General features: G+C 41.1%; 1 protein-coding gene across 6 annotated transcripts in view; it reads left to right on the top strand.

Moving 5' to 3' along the window:
- Positions 1–22397, top strand: part of MAPKAP1 (MAPK associated protein 1) — a 229363-nt gene that overhangs the window by 116174 nt on the left and 90792 nt on the right. For all 6 annotated transcript variants that reach the window (XM_065928444.1, XM_065928446.1, XM_065928447.1 and 3 more), the window contains 2 exons: positions 7469–7645; positions 21707–21816. In XM_065928444.1, coding sequence (XP_065784516.1) covers positions 7469–7645; positions 21707–21816 — 287 coding nt within the window. The remainder of the gene's footprint in view (positions 1–7468; positions 7646–21706; positions 21817–22397) is intronic.

Genomic DNA, 22397 nt, shown 5'->3' on the forward strand with positions numbered 1-22397 from the left:
AGCTCCAAATGTAAGCCACATTTACAGTTTTAATTTTCTAGTAATCACATATTTAAAACATTTCCAAGAAGTGAAATTAATTTTCATAGTTTATCTAAGCCATTATAGAAAAAATTATCATTTCGATATGTAATTGATATAAAATTATTAATGAGATGTTTTTGTTATTTTTGGGGTCACGTTTTCCATATCTAGTGTTTATGTGCTATTTACAGCACATCTCAATTCAGACTAACCACATTCCAAGAGGCTTCTCCGATGACTTGGAGGTAAAGAATCCCACTGCCAATGCAGAAAGCTCAAGAGAGGTGGGTTTGAAGATTACCCTGGAGGAGGAAATGGCAGCCCGCTCTAGTATTCTTGCCTGGAAAATTCCATGGACTGAGGAGTCTGGCAAGCTACAGTCTGTGGGGCCGCACAGAGTTGACACAACTGAGTGGGCGCACACACACGTTATAAGGGCTCAATAACCACGGGTTTGGGAAGTGCAGCTGTAGAGTATACCAGCACATGATCCAGCCACACGACGGATTTCACTGTGGATTCAGTTCGTTCTCGTGTAAACTCAGCTACCTAGAGTCCTTAGGAAACTTGGTGGACCTTGTAGATAGCTGAGGTTTATCTCATTCAGTATTGAGGTTTCTTTATTTTTGTCATTTTTCATAGAAGCTGTCTAACCTGTGGTAACATTTTCATCTGCCTTCTTAATCAGTATATAACATAGTGGTCAGGAGTATGGGATTCACAGCCATTGTCTGGGTTTGCATTCTGGCACTGACCATCAGGGTGATCTCGGATAAATAACTTCAGCCTGTGTATTCCAGTTTTCCTATGTGTAAAATGAGGATAGGAACTTCCTATCAGGGTAGTTATAAAATTAGAATGAGAAAATACGTGACAACTGCTCCGTAAATGATTGTTTCTATTGTTGCTAAATACTGTAACTCCAGCAGCTAGTACTGCAACCAATACTAGTGTTAATTCAGCAGTAATAGCATAATTTAGTCCTTTTCTGATAGCTCACATAATTGTACCATGCTGTGATACACTGATGACCTCATGGGCTTATCAAAGTATTTAGGAACATTTGACTTTATATTTATTGTATGTTTTCTGACAGCTTTGCAGTTTGAGTTCTTTATACTCCCTGTCCCTCCCCCCTTTCTTTTTTTTTTCTGTCTGCATCCCCACCATGGTGTACTCTTCTCCCATTTCTTGATTGCTGCTTCTAATTTATACTCCTTAGAGTCATCACAGAGAACCCTTTACCTAAATAATAACGGCCTGACTCGCCGTTCCCATTTTGACCCCCAGCTATGCTCCCATACATTCTAACACCACATTCTTTAACTGGCAGCTTCTTGACATACAGCTTCTGCTTCTACCATTTCCTTAGAAACATCTTTCTCACTGTTCTCTTGATACCCTGCTTAATCTCAAAGACTTAAGTCCCTCATCATTTCTTCATTCAGGAAATATTTATGGAGTTCCAGACCCTGGGTATCAAGGATAAAATGGAGAACAAGAGAAATGCAGTTGCTGCACTCAAAAAATTTACAGTTTGGTAGGGAAGAAGAAATTATCAAGTGTAATAGCACTTTGTAACTGGCTCATTTCACTTATCATTTGTATTCATTCATGCATTCAGTAAATATTTATTGAGTGTTTGCTATATACCAGGCATTTTGCTGGGTGTACAGTGGTGAGTGGAACAAGATATGGTTTCTCTTCCATGAATTCCACAAGCTAGTGAAGGAAATGGGCACATAATTCAAATAATTAAACCAAATTATGCCCGCTTAGAAGCTGAGCTAAGTGCTCTGCAGGGAAGGAATGCCACTGTGAGAGCGTCACCTGGGAACCAGGGGTGTGGGGGGAGTGGGGGAGCTCCCTCAGAAAGTGAGGCCCAAGGCATTTGGCGGATGGAACGGTTTGGCAGCAATGCTGTGGCAGGAGGAAGTGCGTAGTGGTCAGGGGACTTGAAGACACAGCAATAGAAAGTGACTCAGAAGGAGCCTAGGCAGAACTATATGAAGGTCTTGCTTCTGCTTAAAAATTAGTGGGCATTTTCTCACTAAAACTTTACCAGGGAATTTAGATTTAACTATTCCCGTCTGAGGTTGCTGTGGCTTGACAAGTCTTATGATGTTATTTATGAGTTTTACTTTCCATTTATGGGGGATGTGTTTTAGAGAAAAGGAAATCTTGGGAGTCTTAAAAATCTTTAACTCTGACTTCAAAGAGCTGAACTTCTGACTTCAAAGAGCTGAACTTCTGAGCTGCAACCGTCGGGATCTTTTTCTCTCTTGCTAATGCCTGACATACTCTTAATATTGATTCTCACCAAACTGAACAGCAAAGCTCATGTATTGAGCATTCTAGACATTTCAGAATCATGCATTATTTCATCTTTCATTTGAAAAGAGCAAGCATTAGTCTGTCTCATGATCATACTTCAGTGTGTTTTGCATTTTCTGAAGATAAGAAGTGAATTTCTACATTTGGTAGAAATCTGTGGTACTCCATGGAATGCTCCTGAATTTTCATTTATGAACTAAATGCCATCTATTTATGGGTTTACGGCTTCTGTCTCTTCATAAAAGCCATACTGCCTTTTGAACATAAAGTGAATGTTGGTCAACAATTCAGTGAGATAAAATTTTGTACTGAAAAATTTAGCTTTATTTGATAAGATATGAATAAGAGAAATTCAGTTAGTTGTATTCCTTAAAGCTTTGTAGGTAAATATTTCCCCCCTAAGGATCTCTCTTTGACAGCAGGCTCCATTTTACATCCATTCATTATTTAAACTTTCATTCCTCTTTCAAACTCAATGGTACCTCAAAGGACCTGCTCTAACCATGCCAACCCAACTCTTAAAATTAAGCCTCTTCTTGTAGATCCAGTTGTCCTGTACTTATTTGTGAGTGTTTTGATCATTCTTCTCCCTCTGGTAGTGACACACACAGGACTCTTGATAGTTAATTCAGCTTCTGTGTAATCAGAAACTTAAAAGTGGTAGAAGAAATTTTGGCAAAATGAGAATCTTTCTCCATGCCAGGCACTGTGCAATTAATTATGTTGTTTAATCTTTATCAGACCCTGTTGCAGTCATTGTGGTTATTTCCTCCTTAATTCCAAAACCTGGTAGAATAAATGACCACATGTGTGAACCAGGCTGGCTATGCTCAGAGTCTCTAGGATGAATGATTTTCTCTTTGTAGTGGAGTGAGAGGATTGCCCAGCCTTCTTTGTCCTGTTCCATATTTCTAAATTGTCCACAGTAAGAATGTCTTACCCTTATTAAAAATTTAATTAAGTATTTTATAAAGAAGGGCTTCCCTTGTGGCTCAGCTGGTAAAGAATCTGCCTGCAATGCAGGAGACCTCGGTTTGATTCCTGTGTTGGGAACATCCCCTGGAAAAGGGAAGGGCTACCCACTCCAGTATTCTGGCCTGGAGAATTCCATGGATTTTATCAAGAAAGGAAAATGAAAGTTACACATATATATTGTGGGACATCTGGAAAGTATAGAAAGTTAGAAAGAAAAAAGTGCTCATTGCTTGAATGTTAACATAATCTTTATAAACATTTTGGTCCCTTTTCTTCTAGTCTTTTCATATGTATGTAATTGAACATTTGTATATAGTTGTAATAATTTCTTATTGTTTTTTTTTTCCATAAAAAACTGAGATGCCAGTACTCACATCTTAATGAACTGTAAGAATGCCTCTTTCGTTTTCTCTTTCTCCTAGGCCTTCTTCCTTGTCTTGAATTGCAATCTCTACACATGTGCATTGCCTTGAAAACCCCATTTGGCTAACAGATATCAGTGTGACAAGCAAGAAAAAGAAAGGCTTATTACTCCTCCTCTTCTCATTAACACACACATCATTAATAATACCCAGTATGTTTTTTTCATGGGTTGAGTGATTCAGTCTACACATTCATATATTCTTGCATTTAACCAATATTTGTTAAATACCTTCTAAATGCCAGCCATTTTACTCTTAAGTGAGAATGCAGAGACAATAGAATCCTTGCTCTTTAGGAGAACATAGATGCATAAATAAGAAAAAGAGCAGTATGATAAGTTATATGCAGAAGTAACAGCCAAGTTCTGTAAGAACACAGGGGAGAATAACTTGAGATCCAAATGATTCTCCTAAAGAAATCAAAGAAAGCCTGTTACGAGTAAGAAAATGGAACTCAGACAGATTTGGCCACATAGCTCGTTCTTGTTTGTGTTAGCGTTAAAACCGGATCTGACTGGAAAACCCCTCTTCCTTCCACCAAACTGTCATGAAGAGGTGCCCCATTTTCATCATCTTGGAAGCTCTAGATACCTATAGTTGGCGTGTTTCTGAGTCAAGGACCTAAAGCTGCCTCTCTTTTTCTCTCCCCACTTCAAAATGCCACTAAATTCTGAAGTGATCAAAGTGTAATGAAAGAGAAGTAAGGAGACCTGAGTTCTCTGGAAACTGATTTTGCCACCATTTATTTAGATGATCATGGCACCTTATTCTTCTTTGAAATAGGCATCTATTTCCTATTTGTAAAAGCGAGGAGGTTGAAATAAATCTCTCTAAGCTTCTAATGTTTTATAAATATGTGTCATGGTTTTCTTTTCCTTTTTAGCGTATGTAGCATTTCTGTAAGATTGTAGGAACAAGGACCTTGGGAAATCTTGACACACCATGGCATTGGCAGAGGGGTAGATGGGAGTCAAGAGTGAGGGCTCTTGACTGCCTGAGTTTGAATCTCAGCTCTGTCACTTACCTGTTGTTTAATCTTAAACAAACCACTTAACCTCACTGAGCCTCAGTTTTGTAATTTGTAAAATAGAAATAATAACTCACACAGTTGGTGGGAAGATGGAATGAGCTCATGTATCTAAACCACTTTGCATAGTGTCTGGCACATAGTACTCAGTGAATGTAGCCAGTGATACCAGTGACTGTTGTACCAGTACTAATTTGGAGTCCTGAAGCAGTTTTAGAAGTCAGAGTATACCACAATAGCTTCTTTTATTCATGATTCCTGTATACAGGCACAGAGAAACCAATATCCATGCCTAGCATATGGAATTTTAGTCATTTCCCCCCTTATATGTTCAGTTAAGGATTTGGTAGGGGAGCCCTGTTTACTACTAAACTTTGCTGATGACCCAGAGAAGACTTCCATTAATTTGTATAATTGGGTGAACTATTCATTCTTTTCCTTGCTGTGTTCCCAGTGCTCAGGACAGACTATAGCATAGCCTAGGCGTTTCAGTTGCTTTTTGAATGAACACGTGGTGTCACACTTTATATTCAAGAACTGGGGGAGAAGAGCACTTGGTGCAGTGAATCTTCTGGCTTTCATAGCTTAGCCTGTGACATTTGCCGAGTTTGTTTGAAGGGGATTTGGGGGCGTCCCATGACAATCAAAGCAGAATTCTTCTGATACCAATGTTTGGCTTTCTGCTTTGATCAATAGACTTATTATTTGCCCTTGAAACCTCTGTGGTGCTGGGGACTCACAGACATTCCTCAGGATGATTTACACAGCAGTAAATAATCTGTGCTGTCCATCGCTTGCTTCATCAGTGTCTTCCCTGTTCATAAACTCCCGGAGGCTCAGTGGGCCCCAAGGCTAGAGCACAGTGGACACATTCGCTCCAGTTGGCACGTAGAACATGTCTCCCAGCTTCACTGTTGCTTTGTTGCTCTAGTATGCATCCACCATTTGTCTTCAAGGGTTGACCTAACCGTTGAAGTTATTTTCCATCTGACTTTATTATCATTACTACCATTTATTTTTCTACCTCTGTTATATGCTAGGCACTACATACATCATCTCATCAAAACTTCACAGCCACTTCTGGGTAATTGTACCGTTTTTGTAGAAGTGGGATGTGAAGGAGATGAAACTCACACAGCCCACGAGCAATGCGGCTTCAGTTTGAATTCAAGTCTCTTTGGACACAAAGCCCTTAGCTATTATCCTATGATATTTTCCTCATCTGAAGGGCTTTCTTCTGCTTCTGCAAGTGTTTTGTGTTGAAGTCGGTAACCTTTTGCAAAGATTGGTAAGTTTCCCATACCATTCAGAGATGAATTTAAAAAAATTTTAACAGCATTGCAAACACATGAAATTTATAGTGACAAACATAGCCAGATTACTTTCTTGTTATCCATCCATTTAGTAAATTTACAGTTCCCATTATTTTTAATCTGTCCTTATTACCTGTTTTATATAATAAATATCTCTTAGTCATGACAGACTGAGTATAGATTACCTGAAGTAGGCTCTCTCTCAATAAGCAGAGTTGCAGCTAAAGATTTGTGCATTAATTGGGAAAATTGCAAATCAGGTAGTCAGTGAAATAATTCATTGTCACATCCAATCAATAAACTTGGTAAATCAACTCATTTAATTCAAAAAATGATCTATATAGATCAAGCAACCAATTAAACAATTAGCATACACTTTGCAATTAATTAATTTAAGCATCAATCATATCATTTAAACTCCAAATTTAAGCCATAGAATTTAGAATCCTACCTCCTTGTGAACTATTAGGTTCAAACTCTCAGTGCTAGCAGATCTGCAGTTTCACGATTGAACTTTGGTGCAGGGTATCTTCAAGCATTTTAGTTATTTCAGTGTTAAATTTTCTTTATGTTGGTGCAGTTTCCCACTCTTTTTCAGCAAATTGACATTTTATTTTCCTCAAAGGAGAAGGAGAGTCAGTTCTAAACTGGGCAGAGCTGGAGTCTGGGAGTACTGACTGGACGTTCTAGGGAAGTGAGACAAGTCCAAAAGTGTTGATAGTTGAGAAACTTAGTTATCTACATCAGGATAAATTGGGTCATTTGCTTTTACGCGTTAAGTGTCCTTGGTGTTTAGAATCAGAGCTATCAAGAGAGCCCGATATTCTTCGGAAAAAGGAGAACAGTAAAGACTGTCTTGGTTACCCTGAGCACTTCTTCTGAGTTAGAGCACAGATATTTTCTTAATCCTGAACATAAATCAGAGGTCTGTGACTCCCTTCAAATAATTTTTCCTCCTTTATAGTTTTGTTTCTCTTTTATGATATTTATTTTATTTACACTTATAGCTAATGTAGTACTTTCTTTCCCCTGCTGCTATTCACTAAACTTCTTTTGAGGGTCTGTACTCAAATCTCGTCTTTGATCTAAGGCGTAAAGTCCCGTGTCTTCCATATAACAGATGCTCCGTAAATAGTCGCTGGAAGAATAGAACAGTGTTAACATCCTCATTTCACACTGTGTCTCTCCCCCTTCGCACTGCTGTGTGTGTGTTTTCTCTTTATCAGAGGGAGCAGGGTTTGGGAGATCTCACTGCATCCAGGCTTCAGGGTGAGCAGCAGCGGTGTCCGGGCTGGCTTGCCGTCCACCACACCTCTGGTCTCTGCATCCCTCTTGTACCTTGGTGTTCACTTACCTCTTTGATATCCCTACAGTGACAATGTCAGTGCCTACTGCCTGCATATTGCCGAGGATGACGGGGAGGTTGACACAGACTTTCCCCCACTGGATTCCAACGAGCCCATTCATAAGTTTGGCTTCAGTACTTTGGCCCTGGTTGAAAAGTATTCATCTCCCGGTCTGACATCCAAAGAGTCGCTCTTTGTTCGAATGTGAGTATTGACACTGTTACTTATCTCAATATCTTACCTCTGCCTTTTAGGGTTTTGGATTTGATTTTGGTTTTCTTATCAGATGAATGATATTTTCTATCTGGAGAGTGAACATGAAATGATGACTTCCAGAGAGATGGGGACAACATTTGCATCTTATTCCAGGCCACTGCACCTGGGGTAAATTGCATTAAGTCTGTCTCAAAAGTTGTGTCTATGTACACCAAACATGACTTCATGGCAGGGATGAAATGACCATGAGGAGCTACCCCCAACTCACTCCCAAGCCTCTGGAAATATTGGGGCACTTTGAACCTTATGAAGGAAAAATTTGACGTTTTCCTCTTTCTCATCAAGGAATCCAGACTGAAAATGTGTGTTGCAATTACTTCTCTTTTGTGACTTAAAATAATTTCTTTTTCTCTCCAATTTTGTTCAAATCAAATTTGATTTTCTTCCTAGTTGTCTTCCTTTAGACTGAGCAGAGGTTCTTAACCTTGTCTGTGCCTCTGGTAGTCTGCTAAAGCCTACAGAAGCCCTTGTCAGAAAAGTGTTTGTAAATGCAGAGAATAATATTCACAGAGTACAAGAAAATCCAGTTATATTTAAATAGTTATCAGATTATTAAACAAATTTGTGATACATGTACTGGCTTTATCAATACATTAAATGACAAGATCCAGAGGCAGGTCTAACAGTAACTCCCGAGGTCTCTTGTTTCAAGGTAGTAATAAGTATAGATGGTACTTGAGACCTCTGCCAGAGCTGTAATGACGCTATCTGTGGTTTCTGTTCATGACAGAGTCACCGGTACTGCTCATAGACCTGTGATTTGTTGACCACCTTCATAATTCCAGGAAATGCTAAATATCAGAAGTTAGTTAAAATAAAAAGGTGATTTTTGTCCACTCACGTCTGTAGAGCACCTGAGTCTTATACATATGTCCTGGTTGTTAGGGGAAAGCCTGCAGTGTCTTCTCAGTTTAAGCTTTTCTAACGGAGGCTGTGACATTGCCCCTCCTCTCCACCTCCTGGGGACAGTAGCGGTCCCTTTGGCACCCCCTGCTGTTCGTAACCAGCAAATGCACTGTCGAGAAGAGGGATCCCTTTAGAGGGCTTTCCCCTGTCTTTTAAAAGCATATTGCCTTTGTTTCAGATTTTTTACTAAAAATAGGATTATGCTACCTAGGATATACGAGTATTTTGGATGTTTCTACCCTTTAGCAAAGAAAGAAACCGGAGTGCCTGGGAGTGAGTTGGGGGTAGCTCCTCATGGTCATTTCATCCCTGCCATGAAGTCATGTTTGGTGTATATAGCAGCAAAGATTTTTCCTTCTTTTTTACATTTTGGAGGGACTAGAACAACAACTTTAAAGAATATTTGAGGTAGTTTAAAAGTTATCCAATGATTCCTCCATCCCAGTATAATTATTTTCATTTTTGTATAATCATTTCCATGTGTATATATATTACACTTTCAGTTCTAACATACATATTGTGTTATTTTTACTTAATATTATATTCCAAATATTTTGATATCTATTCTTAATTCCTGCAATCTACATTTATTATGTAATGTCTCAAGACTTTTGATAAAAACCTGCAGCTGCTTTTCTAACAAACTGTTGATCAGCAAAAATTAAGGGGCTACAGAAACACTCATTTTTATACTGTTCCTTTTTAGGCTTCATGCAAAGACAATTCTGTGTAAATGTACAGTTGACTATGGTTTGGAAATCTGAAAATCAGTCCATCCTTGTTATAAAAAATTTTTTTCACAATTGTAATTATATTGATGTTCATATTGTATAAAATAACTCATTTAATAAAGTAGTACTTTGATTTTTCAGGGAAAAAAAAATCAAAGAGACAGCCCCTTATTCTCATGGAGCTTTCTGTCTAGTGGGGTGACAGTTGTCAAACAAACCATTCAAATATGATGAGCAATACAACAGAAAAATGTATGAGATGAAATAGATGCCTGTCACAGGGTGTTTAGATTGTTTCCTTGATTTGGTTTTAATAAGTGACTCTTTAAAGATAGTCCTTATCTATATCCCTTTTGTTTCTGTTGAATAACATCCTTAGGAAAGTTCCCTCTGAGTAGGATTATTGGTTAAGGTAAAAAACATCTTCAGATTCTCACTTTGTATTGACATACATAGCCTTCTGAAGATGCATCCATTATAGTGCTACCAATAAAGTTCGTAAAACCATCTTTTCAGTCTTACCATCACAAAATGTGATGTGTGCATGCTTAGTCGCGTCCAACTCTTTGCAGCCCCGTGGACTATAGCCCACCAGGCTCCTCTGTCCATGGAATTTTCCAGGCAAGAACACTGGAGCGGGTTGCCATTTCCTGCTGTAGGGGCTCTTGCCTACCCAGGAATGAAACCCGCATCTCTTGCATCTCCTGCATTGGCAAGAGGCTTCTTTACCACTAGCGCCACCTGGGAAGTCCTAAGATGTCATTAGGATTTTTTTTTTTTTTTTTTAAGATATATGTAGTGGAATTTCAGTAGCAGTAGCTTCTGCTTGGAATTCTGTTGTTTATTAATAAGTCACTAGAAGCATTATTCTCATTAGTGCACAATTTTTGCTACATAAATACTAACATATGATCATAGTAGTCTTTTGATCTGAAAGTCCTTTCTAAAACAAGCACTTTAAAAAGGAAAATTAATTCTCCTGAAACTTCAGTGTTTGCCCAAAGTTGTTTTACTATAATGTTACTTAAACACATACAGATGTAAAATGCTAGCTACAAATTCCATATCTTTTTGCAACCAAAACAAAATTATAAATTAAATGCAAATAAAACTATAGCATTAATAAAATACAAATTAACAACATTAATGCAACAGATGATGTTTTGTTGAAATTAAATCACTGATGTTGGTTTGGTTTAATGGGTGTTAAATGTTTTACTTGTCAACTTGAATTTTTGATTTTCATAAGAAACATCAGATTATCATATTATTATTTGTCTTTTAAGCAATGAATGTATTTTTAGATATTAGTCCATTATTTTAATGGGTCAGTTGACTTACAGTGCACACCTCCCCAATTTTAAATGCTTTTTAATGGAAAAATAAAGAACATTTCTGCTAAGATACCCAGGTTATGCCAGTCCTGCTCAGGACTCCCCTGTTTTATTTTATTTATTTATTTCGGCCATGCCATGTATCTTGTGAGACCTCAGTTCCCCAACCAGGGATTGAACCTGGGCCATGGTAGTGAAAGCCTAGAATCCTAACCACCAAAGAGCTGACTTTCCCTGTTTTAAAATTTGAAGTTCTAAGCCCAAGAGCTCCACACTCCATCCTGGGTGAACCAGGGTGATACATCGTCTTACTTTCTGCTGTTGTTAATTAATGTTTCTGTAGATGGGCTCTCTGCCTGACTGATCCTGTGCGCAGTGAGACTTGTACACACAGAACATGAATTCTTCAGAGATCAGCAAGTCTGGTCCATAAAGAGCCGTGTACACTTCTCCCATCACTTTCTGTATTCTAACAGTTTTTGCATGCAGCTTGCACTGCCGTTTAGCCTTTCTGCCTCTATTATTGATGTTAAATAACTAGCTGCTGGAACATACAGTCTCCCAAATCCTACCAGCTTACCCCACATGTTGGCAAACTAAAGGATGAGATGGTAAATATTTCAGGCTTGCAGGCCATACAGTCTCTGTAACTCAGTTCTGCTGTAGTAGTGTGAAAGTAACCATAGACAAATACATAAATGAGTGGATGTGGGCTTGATTGCTTGACTCTGGCTTGGTATGTTTTGACTTCCCGGGTGGTACTAGTGGTAAAGAACCCACCTGCCAGTGGAGGTGATGTAAGAGACATGGGTTCGATCCCTGGGTCAGAAACATTCCCTTATTTCTGGTTCACTTCTGTCTAATGAAGGTTAAGGGGCTCTTCCAGGGATTTCTCTTCCAAGCAATGACTCAAGGCTCCCCCAGCTGGATAGAGACTGGGAAGCCTGGAAAACTGGGAGTAGCCTGTATCTTTATCTCTCTGCTGTTTCAGTCACTATATACATCCATCTGTATAACTTTTTGCTTTTTCAGTGAAAATCATACATACATAATTTTCATTGAGCTAAAAGCACAATTTTTAAATTCTGAAACTCAAGAGAGCCTGTGAATGCGTCTGTTGACCTTGGGGGCCCTTGAACCTCAGGTAGGAAATACTGCTGTCAGAAAACTAGCTCAGGCCCTGGTATGTAGGAAATACTAGATGGTTACGATTTGTTGTTTTTATCAAAGATTTGTCAGTCTGAATAATTCACCCTAAGGTGGGTATGGGGTGTAACTTTTCTTCGGGTTATTTTTTATTACACAATTAATTCATGTCCAGTACAGAAAAATTAGAAAATGTTTCTTCTTAAAAAAGAGAATTTCAAATTTCTCCTTGTTCCATCATGCAAGGATAATGACTTATTATATTATATAATGATTTACATTAAAAAAGAGGAGCTAGTTAACTTAAATGAATCCCTAATTGGAAAAGTGTTCTGTGAAAAAGAGTGTGGAGGTGGGTGTTCTTACTGAATTGAGGCTACCCTGGTCTTTTCCTCCCAGACCCTTGGGCCCCAGGAAGCCCCTGGAAATAGAGCTGTCATTAGGGGAAGGAGAATGGATTACTCTTAACGAAGTACAAATTAGGAACCTGTTAGTGAACACTGCCTCCTTTACCAGATCAGCAAGCGGATTTCTAAGGTATCCATTGTTCTTGATTGATTTTGTACAAAGCCAATATATATATAAACAGGAGTCCCTAACTTGCTGACAGCTAGCTTCTCTGAGCCTAAGCAATGAAGTTGACTGTCAGGAGTATGGGAAGGGAGAAGTAGGGGACAGAGAGCTGGGTGAAGTGACACCTAATAGTTAAGGGCTAGATCTCAGCTGATTTTCAACATCCAAAGAAGTGCTCCTTACCAGCAATGACCAAGCCAAGGTCTGCTATGCTGTTGGACAGGTCAGATGAGGGGTGGACAGGAGAGGAACTCGCATTGTCCATCTCTTCCCATCCTCCAAAAGTCAAAGTGTCAGTTGCTCAGTTGTGTCCGACTTTTTGTGACCCCATGGACTGTAGCCCGCCAGGCTCCTCTGTTCATGGGATTCTCCAGGCAAGAACACTGGAGTGGGTTGCCATTCCCTTCTCCTGGGGATCTTCCTGACCCAGGGATCAAACCCAGATCTCCTGCATTGCAGGCAGATTCTTTACCACCTGAGCCACCAGGGAAGCGCAGTTAGCCCCCAGCATAGGCTAATTCCATCAGAATTTGTGACACTGAATTGAGTTTAAAAAATGGCGGTGGCAAAAGCAATGTGTGTGGTGTCATTGCGTTACCTTTGTTGACATTATTATTTCACACTGGCATCCTACTCTGAGGTGGGGAAGAAGAGCTTTAAGAAAAGAAAAATCAAAAGCAATAAAGCAGAATCCTCCTAAATCAGAAGTCAATTAATTGCCCTGCCTATATATGTATTTTACTTGGGCTTCTCTGATAGCTCAGTTGGTAAAGAATCTGTCTGTAATGCAGGAGACCTGGGTTCAATCCCTGAGCCGGGAAGATCCCTTGGAGAAGAGAATGGCAACCCACTCCAGTATTCTTGCCTGGAGAATTCCATGGACAGAGGAGCCTGGTGGGATACAGTCCATGGGGTTGCAAAGAGTAGGATACGACTGAGTGATTAACACTTTCACTTTCACATGTGTTTTACTTGCAGTGTTTAATATATCAGGTGGATATGGGAAAGGGGCTGTTTTAACCAAAAGCTGCAGAGCATATAGAATTCAGTTAGGATTTTGCTGTTTGGGAAATGGACTACTGGCTCAGCGTTGGAGGGCCTTGTACCAGAAGCTGGGCTGCCTTGGGCAATGTGGCCTAGAGGGCTCCCAAAGATGGCTGTGGCTTCTCTTGTCTGCATAAGGAGAAAAATGTTAGCTGCTTTTTCAGGAGGTATGCCGTAGATTCATTGTTCTTTCTGTATGAGGGCTTTCAAAAAGGGTCTCAGTGGTTTTAGTATACTTTCTTTACAGTATACCCCAAGTGACCAGACCTTTACAAAAAGATATCATTAGTTTGAAAACTCACCTGCTCTTATGTGATATTGCCTTGATAGTCTGGAGGGGAGGGGATGGGGATGGGGGGGGGGGGATGAACATTTTTGTACACTCAGTTTGGTGCCCCTCATAGCTTGTTATCTCATTTATTCCTTATAAGCAGCTCACCTTTATAAGCTGAGGATCAGAGACAAGTAGTTACCCAAGGTCAGACAGTTTGGTAAGGGGCAGGGCTAAAGTAGGGCAGGAAACTTTAAAAAAAAGATGCCTGTGTTCTTTGTAAACAGGCCTGACAATATGTCTGTAAATTATCCTAGTTATTTATTGTTTGCTTGAGTTGTAGAGGACCAACTGTGTGTTGTTTCTTTTCATTCTGTTGTATTAGCAAACATTTTCATTGTCCAGATTGTCCTCATGTATGGAAACGTAACATATGTAGCCTGTTTAATTTTGTATTTGTAAATCTGACTTGATTTCCTTTTTGGCAACAGCTACTGTCTAGAGAAAAGAAAAGATTTTTCTTTGTGTCTGTTTAAAGTGACAGGAATATTGGAACAAGTAATAAAGATGGAAAGCATTAATTATATACTTCTAAGAATTTAAAGGTCAGACAAGCTAAATATGTATGTTTTGCTCCCTGGAATGTCTGTCTGTTGAAATGGTGCCAGGATAGCTTTATTCCTACAATAAGAGCCCATATTTTAGATAATCATCAAGTTACTCTGGTATCCAAAAATTATACCAGATTGTTGCTTCAGTTGCTATGAATCTTAAAAGTTTGGGACTCACGTTTCTGACATTAATGTGATTTGTTTCATGATCCACCCGCTTTGGCCATGTTTAGCTACTATGTCTCATTTTGATTTCCTCTGTTCTCCCCTCAGCTTATGTTGGAGTCTGTCAGCTGCTGCTATGTACATGTCAGGCTAGTGACTTGTAATGTTTATTAATACAGTGTCAGTCTTGCTGTTGAAAAAACCGTGATGCTTTCTCCGAAGGTTGCGGTAGAACGAAGCGTTTGATTTCCAGATCCTGTCTGCACTGCGTGGTGGATACATTCTCAGATGTTATGCAGTTCACTGACCTGACAGTTGTGGACCCCCGCCTGGGACCCCATTTCAGCAGGACATATCTGAACAGAAACAGTTTGCAAAACTTTACACACTTAAACTCCTGCCAAGGCAAACTGTTAGCCACTTGAGTTTGTTATAAATACCCAGTGGCAGTGGTTGGAAATAGCCCACGGTGTGCTTTATATTCTGAACTGAATGTGAGTGTCTTTGCGGTTATATAGAGTAGTAAATAATTGAGTTTGATTAGGGAGAGGGACCTCATTATCCCCCACCTGTGCCCAGCTGGAAGGGGAGGGTCGAAATGAAGCCATTAGCTGTCTCTCTTACTGGCATCTCAAAGAGCTCAAATACATCTGTGTCTTATTTTCTTTTCTGGCACAATCAGTCGAGCAAGCTAAGCAGGCATGACCGGATTTGGCAAGTCCCAAGGACTCTGGCAAAGACACACAAGGAGAAGGCAGAGGGGCAGTCATTTTGGCTTCTCACTGCCCATTAGTCTAGTGAGTTATGTTTTTGGAAAATGTCTGTTTTGAAAAAGAGTACTTTGTCCAATGTCAAACATCACATACGCACACCATACACTTTGATCTTTAAAAAAAAGATTTTTGTCAGAGCAAGGGGAACCAAAATGTGGCATTCACACTAGCGTAAACTCTCTTTATGGATAAAGTAATATACCCGGAGGACTTGCTTTAAAGCGGGCATGCTGCAGTTATTACAGGGCTTTCTCCTGCTCATATATTTTCATTTTCTACCTTTAAGCGCTCGAGAATGAACATGCATGGAATTGGGACCAAAGCAGGCCGGGAACCAAAGGGTTGCATCTTCATCAGGATTATGAACTGGTCAGGCCTAGAGGAGGGGGCACTGCTCCTGTCGGCCTTGTCCCACTTCCACAAACTGAGGCTATGGCTCAGGAAACCAGGACCTTCTCCAGGGGCTTTCAGAAAAGGGTCTTGTAGGTCACATGCTGAGTCTGAGAGTTGGAGCATTTATAATCAAACTGAATTTTTTACAGTGGAAGTTGACCTTCACCATAGACTGGTCAGTGGTTCCAATCTGGAAGATATGTTCCCTGTAAGTGTCTTTTTGTCCTGAGTTCCTCAAACTCCCTTGGCTATAGGGAGGTTTAAAACACAGACTTTGGGGTCTGGCAAACCTGGGTTCAAGTTCTGGTTCCTCCACTTGTTAGCTGCGAAACTCCAGGCACATGTCTCAGTCTTGCCAGACCTCAATTTCCTCCATTATTAAATGGGACTGATGATAGCACCCACCTTTCCTGGGAGGATTAAATGAACAAAATCTATACTCAATAAATGTCAGCTATTGTCACTTTTCATCATTATATATATCACTTCTTTGTATGAAGAAAAGCTGATAGTGGTATTTTGTGTCCTAAGTCACTTCAGTCACGTCCAACTCTTTGCAACCCCATGGACTGTAGCCTTCCAGGTTCCTCTGTCCATGGGATTTTCCAGGCAAGAGTACTGGAGTCGGTTGCCATTTCCTTCTCCAGGGGATCTTCCTGTCCCAGGGATCGAACCCAGGTCTCTTACATCTCCTGAGTTGGCAGGCGGATTCTTTACCACTAGCTATTGGGAAGCCCAATAGTTGTACTGTCTATTGCTTATTAAGTATTTTTTATGAGAAGTATTATGTTAACTATTTTAGAAGTAAGCTGTTACAGAAAAACCTGAATGAATGTTTGGCCAGCCCAGTATTTAGTCCTGAAAACAATGTTGTAGTCTGAGAATTATCCTCTTTTTGTAGATGAGAACACTAGAAGTTAGGGAGATTATATCATTTACCCAGGGAAGGCAGAGCTCGGACTCCAAAGCAGGCTCTATCCCAGAACTGCCTTCTGGTGTCGCCACCGTTGTTTCAGCGTGATGTAGAGATGAACAGCAGCTATGTTTTGAGACATCGCCACTGAGAAGCTCCTCTGACGCACCCCCACCCCTGTGTGCTGGGTTAAATGCCTCTGTGTTTCGGCAGCATTCTGAGCTTGCCTTCATCTCTGTGCTGGTCATACAGAACTGTAATTCTTTCTTTACTTCTTTGTCTTTCTCTCCTGCTGGACTGTTAGTAATACTTGGGTTAGGGACCATATTGTTGATCTCTGAATCCAAAATAGTGTCTTGAATAGATGACTGACCTCAGGTATGTTCCCTAATGTCTCCAGCCTCAGTTTTGGCAAAATGGATATAACAATAGTGTTTATTTTAGGGTAGAATAAGTTAATACAGATCTGAAAGGCCTACCACAGCACCCGACATGGACTACTTGCTCAGTAAGTAGTAGATGCTACTATTATTGTTGTATTTGTTGACTGATAACCTCTTATCCGGGTCTGCAGATCCAGATGCTCTTAATAAATCTCACTGGATTTCTCTACCTTGTCACCATGATTTTTGACTTCCACCAACCCCATCCAAAGTGGAATTAAGCTGAGGTAGAACACGCCTACTTCTCCAGTTTACTCTCTCAAAAAGGAAGACCTTGAAACCGGAGCCCAGGGTGCCCTTCTTTGAGCTTCAGGGGATTTCGATGCCTGGGCCGGAAGCGCTATACTGATGAGATCCCAGTGCTGCCACTGTGCCCAGCAGATTGCGCATTGTAATGAACCTGTGTTATCTGTTATGAGGGTTGAGATCCATCTCCCCAAATAAGCATTGTCTGCTGGGGGTTTAGGGGAGACGGGCTGACTAGGGCCTCTTCTCTTGGGGTGAAGACTTGGGACGAGGGGAACACGCAAGAAAGAACACTGTAAACTCCTTCTGCTGTTTGCCAGCCTTAGTTCCAGGTCTCTGCATTTGTTGTCTGTTTTATCCTTCTGACAATTCTGTAGGCATGTGGCCTCATTTCCTGGACACAGCTGAGGTTCCCACGTGTTAAGACGAAATTTCAGTTAGCGATGGAGCCAGGATTTGAACCAAAGGGTATTGAACTCCCAGCCCATGTGTTTTCCTCTCCAATATGTTGCCTTCCAACTTGGGTTCTGATTGCAGCTCTGCCCCTATAAGCAGAATCTGAGCTTCTCGGATAAAGACCTGTGCCCCTGCCTCTTCTCTGTCCCCCACCACCTCTAGGTTAATGTCTAGTGCAGAAATGCTGTGTCAGGTTAATGCAGGTATAAAAACTTCCCTCTGGTAACCAAGTGGTTTTGCACTGGGACAAAGCTGAATTCCTCAAGTGAGTAATCTTTTTTTAAAATGCCCATACGTTTTTTCAGCGGTTAAGAAACTTGACAGGGCCTAAGTTGGAACTGACTGGAGCATTCCTGGCAGCAGTCAGCTCCCTGAGGTGGCGCCTCGTTCTGAACCCAGCACCAGCAGCCCAGGGGGCTGTGGAAGGGCAGCTGCTTCTATTCAGTACCCGCCCCAGAATGCCCTGCACGGGCAGAAGAGAAGCCATCTGTCCATGAGGGAGGAGCAGTTTCTGAGCTGAGAGTGGGTTTGTAACCCATCCATCTGTCCATCCACCCGCCTGTCTGTCCAAGGCCGAGTCATCCCCAGCACGGGCCACAACCCTGGGACTAGAACGCAGTGCCGTGAGGAAGGGAGGCAGGGCTGGCACCTTCCTGCCTGCTGCACACTTTTCCCCCTGAGATCATCCTCTCCTCCATCTCAGACCCAGTGCCCAGCATTAAATAAAGGCAGCTTTAAAGGATGTATTTCAATAGACATTTTAGAAAGCCCATAAAAAACCCTGGATATGAAGAAATGAGGCATAAAACCCAGACTGTTTGGAAGTCAAGCTGAAAATTGTGGTAGCAAGCCTCTATATCCATTTATTAAATGGGAGCATCACATAACAGTTGCACCTCCATGGATTCTGAGAAGCACCTCGATCCGGTCCCCTTGGCGTCTTAGAAACATTTTAAGTCTTGTAGACTTGGGACAGGATCCAAGGTTGGCATTCCGTCTGGCAGGAGAGCAGCGAGTGGAGTGCGAGGCTGACCCAAGGAAACTTTCATTAGGTCTGGCTGAGCGTGCAGGACGCAGGGGTCACAACCTCTTTTTCCTTTAAAAGGTGCTCGTTTTCACCGCCACGGAGCCCCCAGGCGAGAGCCCGCACACTTGAGAAGGCACATTCCGCGCGCCGAGCGTGCCCCTTCCCTTCCCTGTTGTTTTCATTTTCCTCTCATGAACCCTGCTACCCTGGCTTCAGCACGGAGGCTGTAAAGGAAGATGGAGAGCCGAGTTACCTCAGAATGATCACTATCGTTAACATTCACGGGTGGTTCACTTATCATTCCTGACTGCACAGACATGGCAGCCGCTCGGAAGCGTCCGCAGGTGTAGCGTGGTGATACATATTACATTGTGCCACAATGGATTTATGTATTCTGTAACAAAAGAAAAGTGTAATGAAAAAATACAGAAGGTAATCCTTTATTCCTCCACCACACAATTTATCAGTAATGCCGGTGGAGGATAAGCGTCAGGGATTTCCTCTGCATGCTTTAACCTTGTCACCCAGGTACGTTTTGGTAAAATGACAGAGAAGTACAGACGAGGGATTTTCCTCCGTTCAAAAATCTTTTTAAAAGGACACTTTTAATTTATGGAAGTTAGTCCCAACACAAGGCCTCCTTTCGAGCTTTTAGTCCGCCTTTGCTGAAAAGATAAACGTGCGGTTGTGAAATAATGCTATCAGCCAGCAGCAGATTAGGCGAGAACTGCGAGCAATTTACAAGCCAACTGAAATCTACAAGAGTTGAGGTGAAACCCGGAGCAGCTGGAAGTTCGCAAGATGCAGCCCAAGACTAGTTTGCAAGTACCCGAAAACTGGTGTTCCCTTTTAGGTCCTTCTCATCCATCGCCCGACATATTGTCACAGATGGAGCACATACTGACTTCTGAGGAGAAAGCAAGGGAAGGCAGGTCTGAACGCGGACGATTGGCGTTTGTTCCAAACACACACTGGCCTGGCGCCAGAGCAAATACCCGCAAGTTTATAAATGCACCAGGCACTTTACATTTCAGAACTGTTGCCAAAGTATCACTTACTACATCGCTCCCTAAATATAGTTTTCCAAAAAAAAGAAAAGAGCTATTTCTTATTTTGCTTTGATCAGTAAAATAAACTTTTAAAAATTGTTCTGGGATGGGGTCCAGCTTCTGAGGTAAAGAACGGCCGGGGCTCAGGCATGATTCAGTAACAGAGTGTTCAGTAAAATTAGCTTGACAGTTCTCAGGCCTGCTGTTCGATAGCAAGAACTTGACCAAGTTAAAATGGATGATCGTGCTGGCTAGACCAGCATCGGCTTTTGCTTTTTAACAAATGGAATGTCAAGGATTAAACAGCAAGCCTTATGGAGAGGGAAGGGGGTGGAGATGTCTTTGTATTAGGGAAGCAAATTGGGTCCTTGGTTTTGAGATCAGCTCCCATCCCCCATGGAAAGCCAGCCACCTGGTTGGTTCCAAGCTGGGTTGAAGGCCCCTTCCCAGCCTGTCCTACCATTGGGAAGCTTTTCCGTGGCTTAGCTTGGGACTTGGCTTTTCTTTCCGATTTCTTGTCAGTATGAAGTTCTGCCATGTTTTTTGGCTGTGTTCCGTTTTGATATTCTTGGTGGGGAAGTGGGAATGCAACCAAACGCCTTGTGGCAATTCCCATGTTCCATAGTTGGAAACTTGGGTCCCATTTGTTACATGAGCTGCTTGGAATTGGCCTGTTTTGTTTCGGTGCCCAAGCATAGTGAGTAGTGTTTGTGATACTTGCTCTTGCAATTAACGGTCTTACTGAAGTTATATCTCACCCAGGGATGGGCTTCTTTTTCAAGGGTACTTGTCCCTTACCGGTTTTTTCCTGTCTAGATGACCCTTGCATCCCAAGTGTGATTGGCTAAAAGCTTATAAGTAGTGTTATTATTTTGTCTTGTAATTATTTACTCCAGCTAATATTTTGCTTGACCTTCTAGGACTAAGTAGATTAAAACATGACTACTGAAGTATACACAGACTGTGTTTTTTGTTTTTTTTTTTTTAAATTAATGCTTCTTTATTTATTTGTTTGCCTTCTAGGAGGAGTCTTTGTTTTCCTTATTCTGAATTGCTTTGGGCTATCATATCCACCCCTGTGCCCCCCACATTGGGTTTACCAAGTAAAAGTGTTAGTCACTCAGTTATTACTCTTTGCGACCTATGGACAGTAGACCTCCTGGCTCCTCTATCTATGGGATTCTCTAGGCAAGAATACTGGAGTGGAGAGCCAGTCCCTTATCCAGGGGATCGTCCCGACCCAGGGATCGAACCTGGGTCTCCTACATTGCAGGCAGATCCTTTACTGCCCGAGCCACCAGGAAAGCCCAGGCTTCCCAGGTGGCCCAGTGGTAAAGAATCCATCTGTGAATGCAGGAGATACAGGAGACGCGGGTTCAATCCCAGGGTCAGAAAGATCTTCTGGAGAAGGGACTGGCTATCCACTCCAGTATTCTCCCCTGAGAAATCTCATGGACAGAGGAGCCTGGCAGGTGACTGTCCACAGGGGTGCAAAGAGATGGACACAAGTGAGTGACTGAGGACACATGCATGCACCCCACATTCCCCTCCAGGGCTCCACGAGCTTTAGAATGATGGTAGTATCTGCCTGCAGTGACACCTACTGACACAGCCAAGTGTATCATTTGTTAGTCCTTGTTACAGGATTTTGCTCGTAGCCCACACAGACCAATTGGATTCATTTTAAGATAAACAGAAAAATCTTCCCTAATTCTGCCCTCTCTTTCACTTGAAACTGTTCATATTAGAATGCTTTTCTCTCTCTCTCATTAGAAGTAGGTTTATAACCCATTTTTTAATAATTGACACTTCAGTGTACACTTATTAATACTTAAACTCAGTGAAAACTGCATTCACATCCCTTCGGCTGAATATTGGTGATGATTTAATATTTGTCTTTTCCTGCAGAAATGCTGCTCATGGATTCTCCCTTATTCAGGTGGACAACACAAAGGTCACCATGAAAGAAATTTTGCTAAAGGCAGTGAAGCGAAGAAAAGGATCCCAGAAAATTTCAGGTGGGACAGTTAAATCACACCCTGGCAGTAGAAGCTTAACACTTAGTTAAAAATGCTGGGTGTGGGTGTGCATATAGGTGGGTGTTTGATGGCTGCCCGGATTGGTTCAGATGTCATTGCTAGGTTCAGTTAGCAAATGTACTGCAGAAAGTGATTTTTAAGCTGCCCTTGGGCCCAAGGAAGGAATTGGGTCAGTGGCATATGTGAGAATATTGTATTCATGTCACTTATGGAAGCTTCTTCATTAATTTGTGATAGATTAAGACAAAGCTACTTGAGCTAACTGTCGGTTGGTGTAAAGCTATGTAGAAAAACTGCTTTTAATTTCATGTTTTCACATAATTTTCCATGGAGGAAACTTCTGGTTGCTAGTGTTTAGGGTATGGAATAAAACATGTTTTCATTTTTACCAAATGAGAGCAACTGTAAAAAAAAAGAAAAAAAAAAACAAACTTTTTAAAAAAAATCACTCACACACAAGTAGCTATTAATCACTAATTCCTCATTACCCAACTTTATACAGAAAATAAGCTCATGGTATTAGCTGTAATATTTAAAGGGTACAAGAAAAGAAAATATTC

This window comes from Muntiacus reevesi, chromosome 3 (assembly GCF_963930625.1).
Source record: "Muntiacus reevesi chromosome 3, mMunRee1.1, whole genome shotgun sequence".
NCBI classification, from domain to species: Eukaryota; Metazoa; Chordata; class Mammalia; order Artiodactyla; family Cervidae; genus Muntiacus; species Muntiacus reevesi.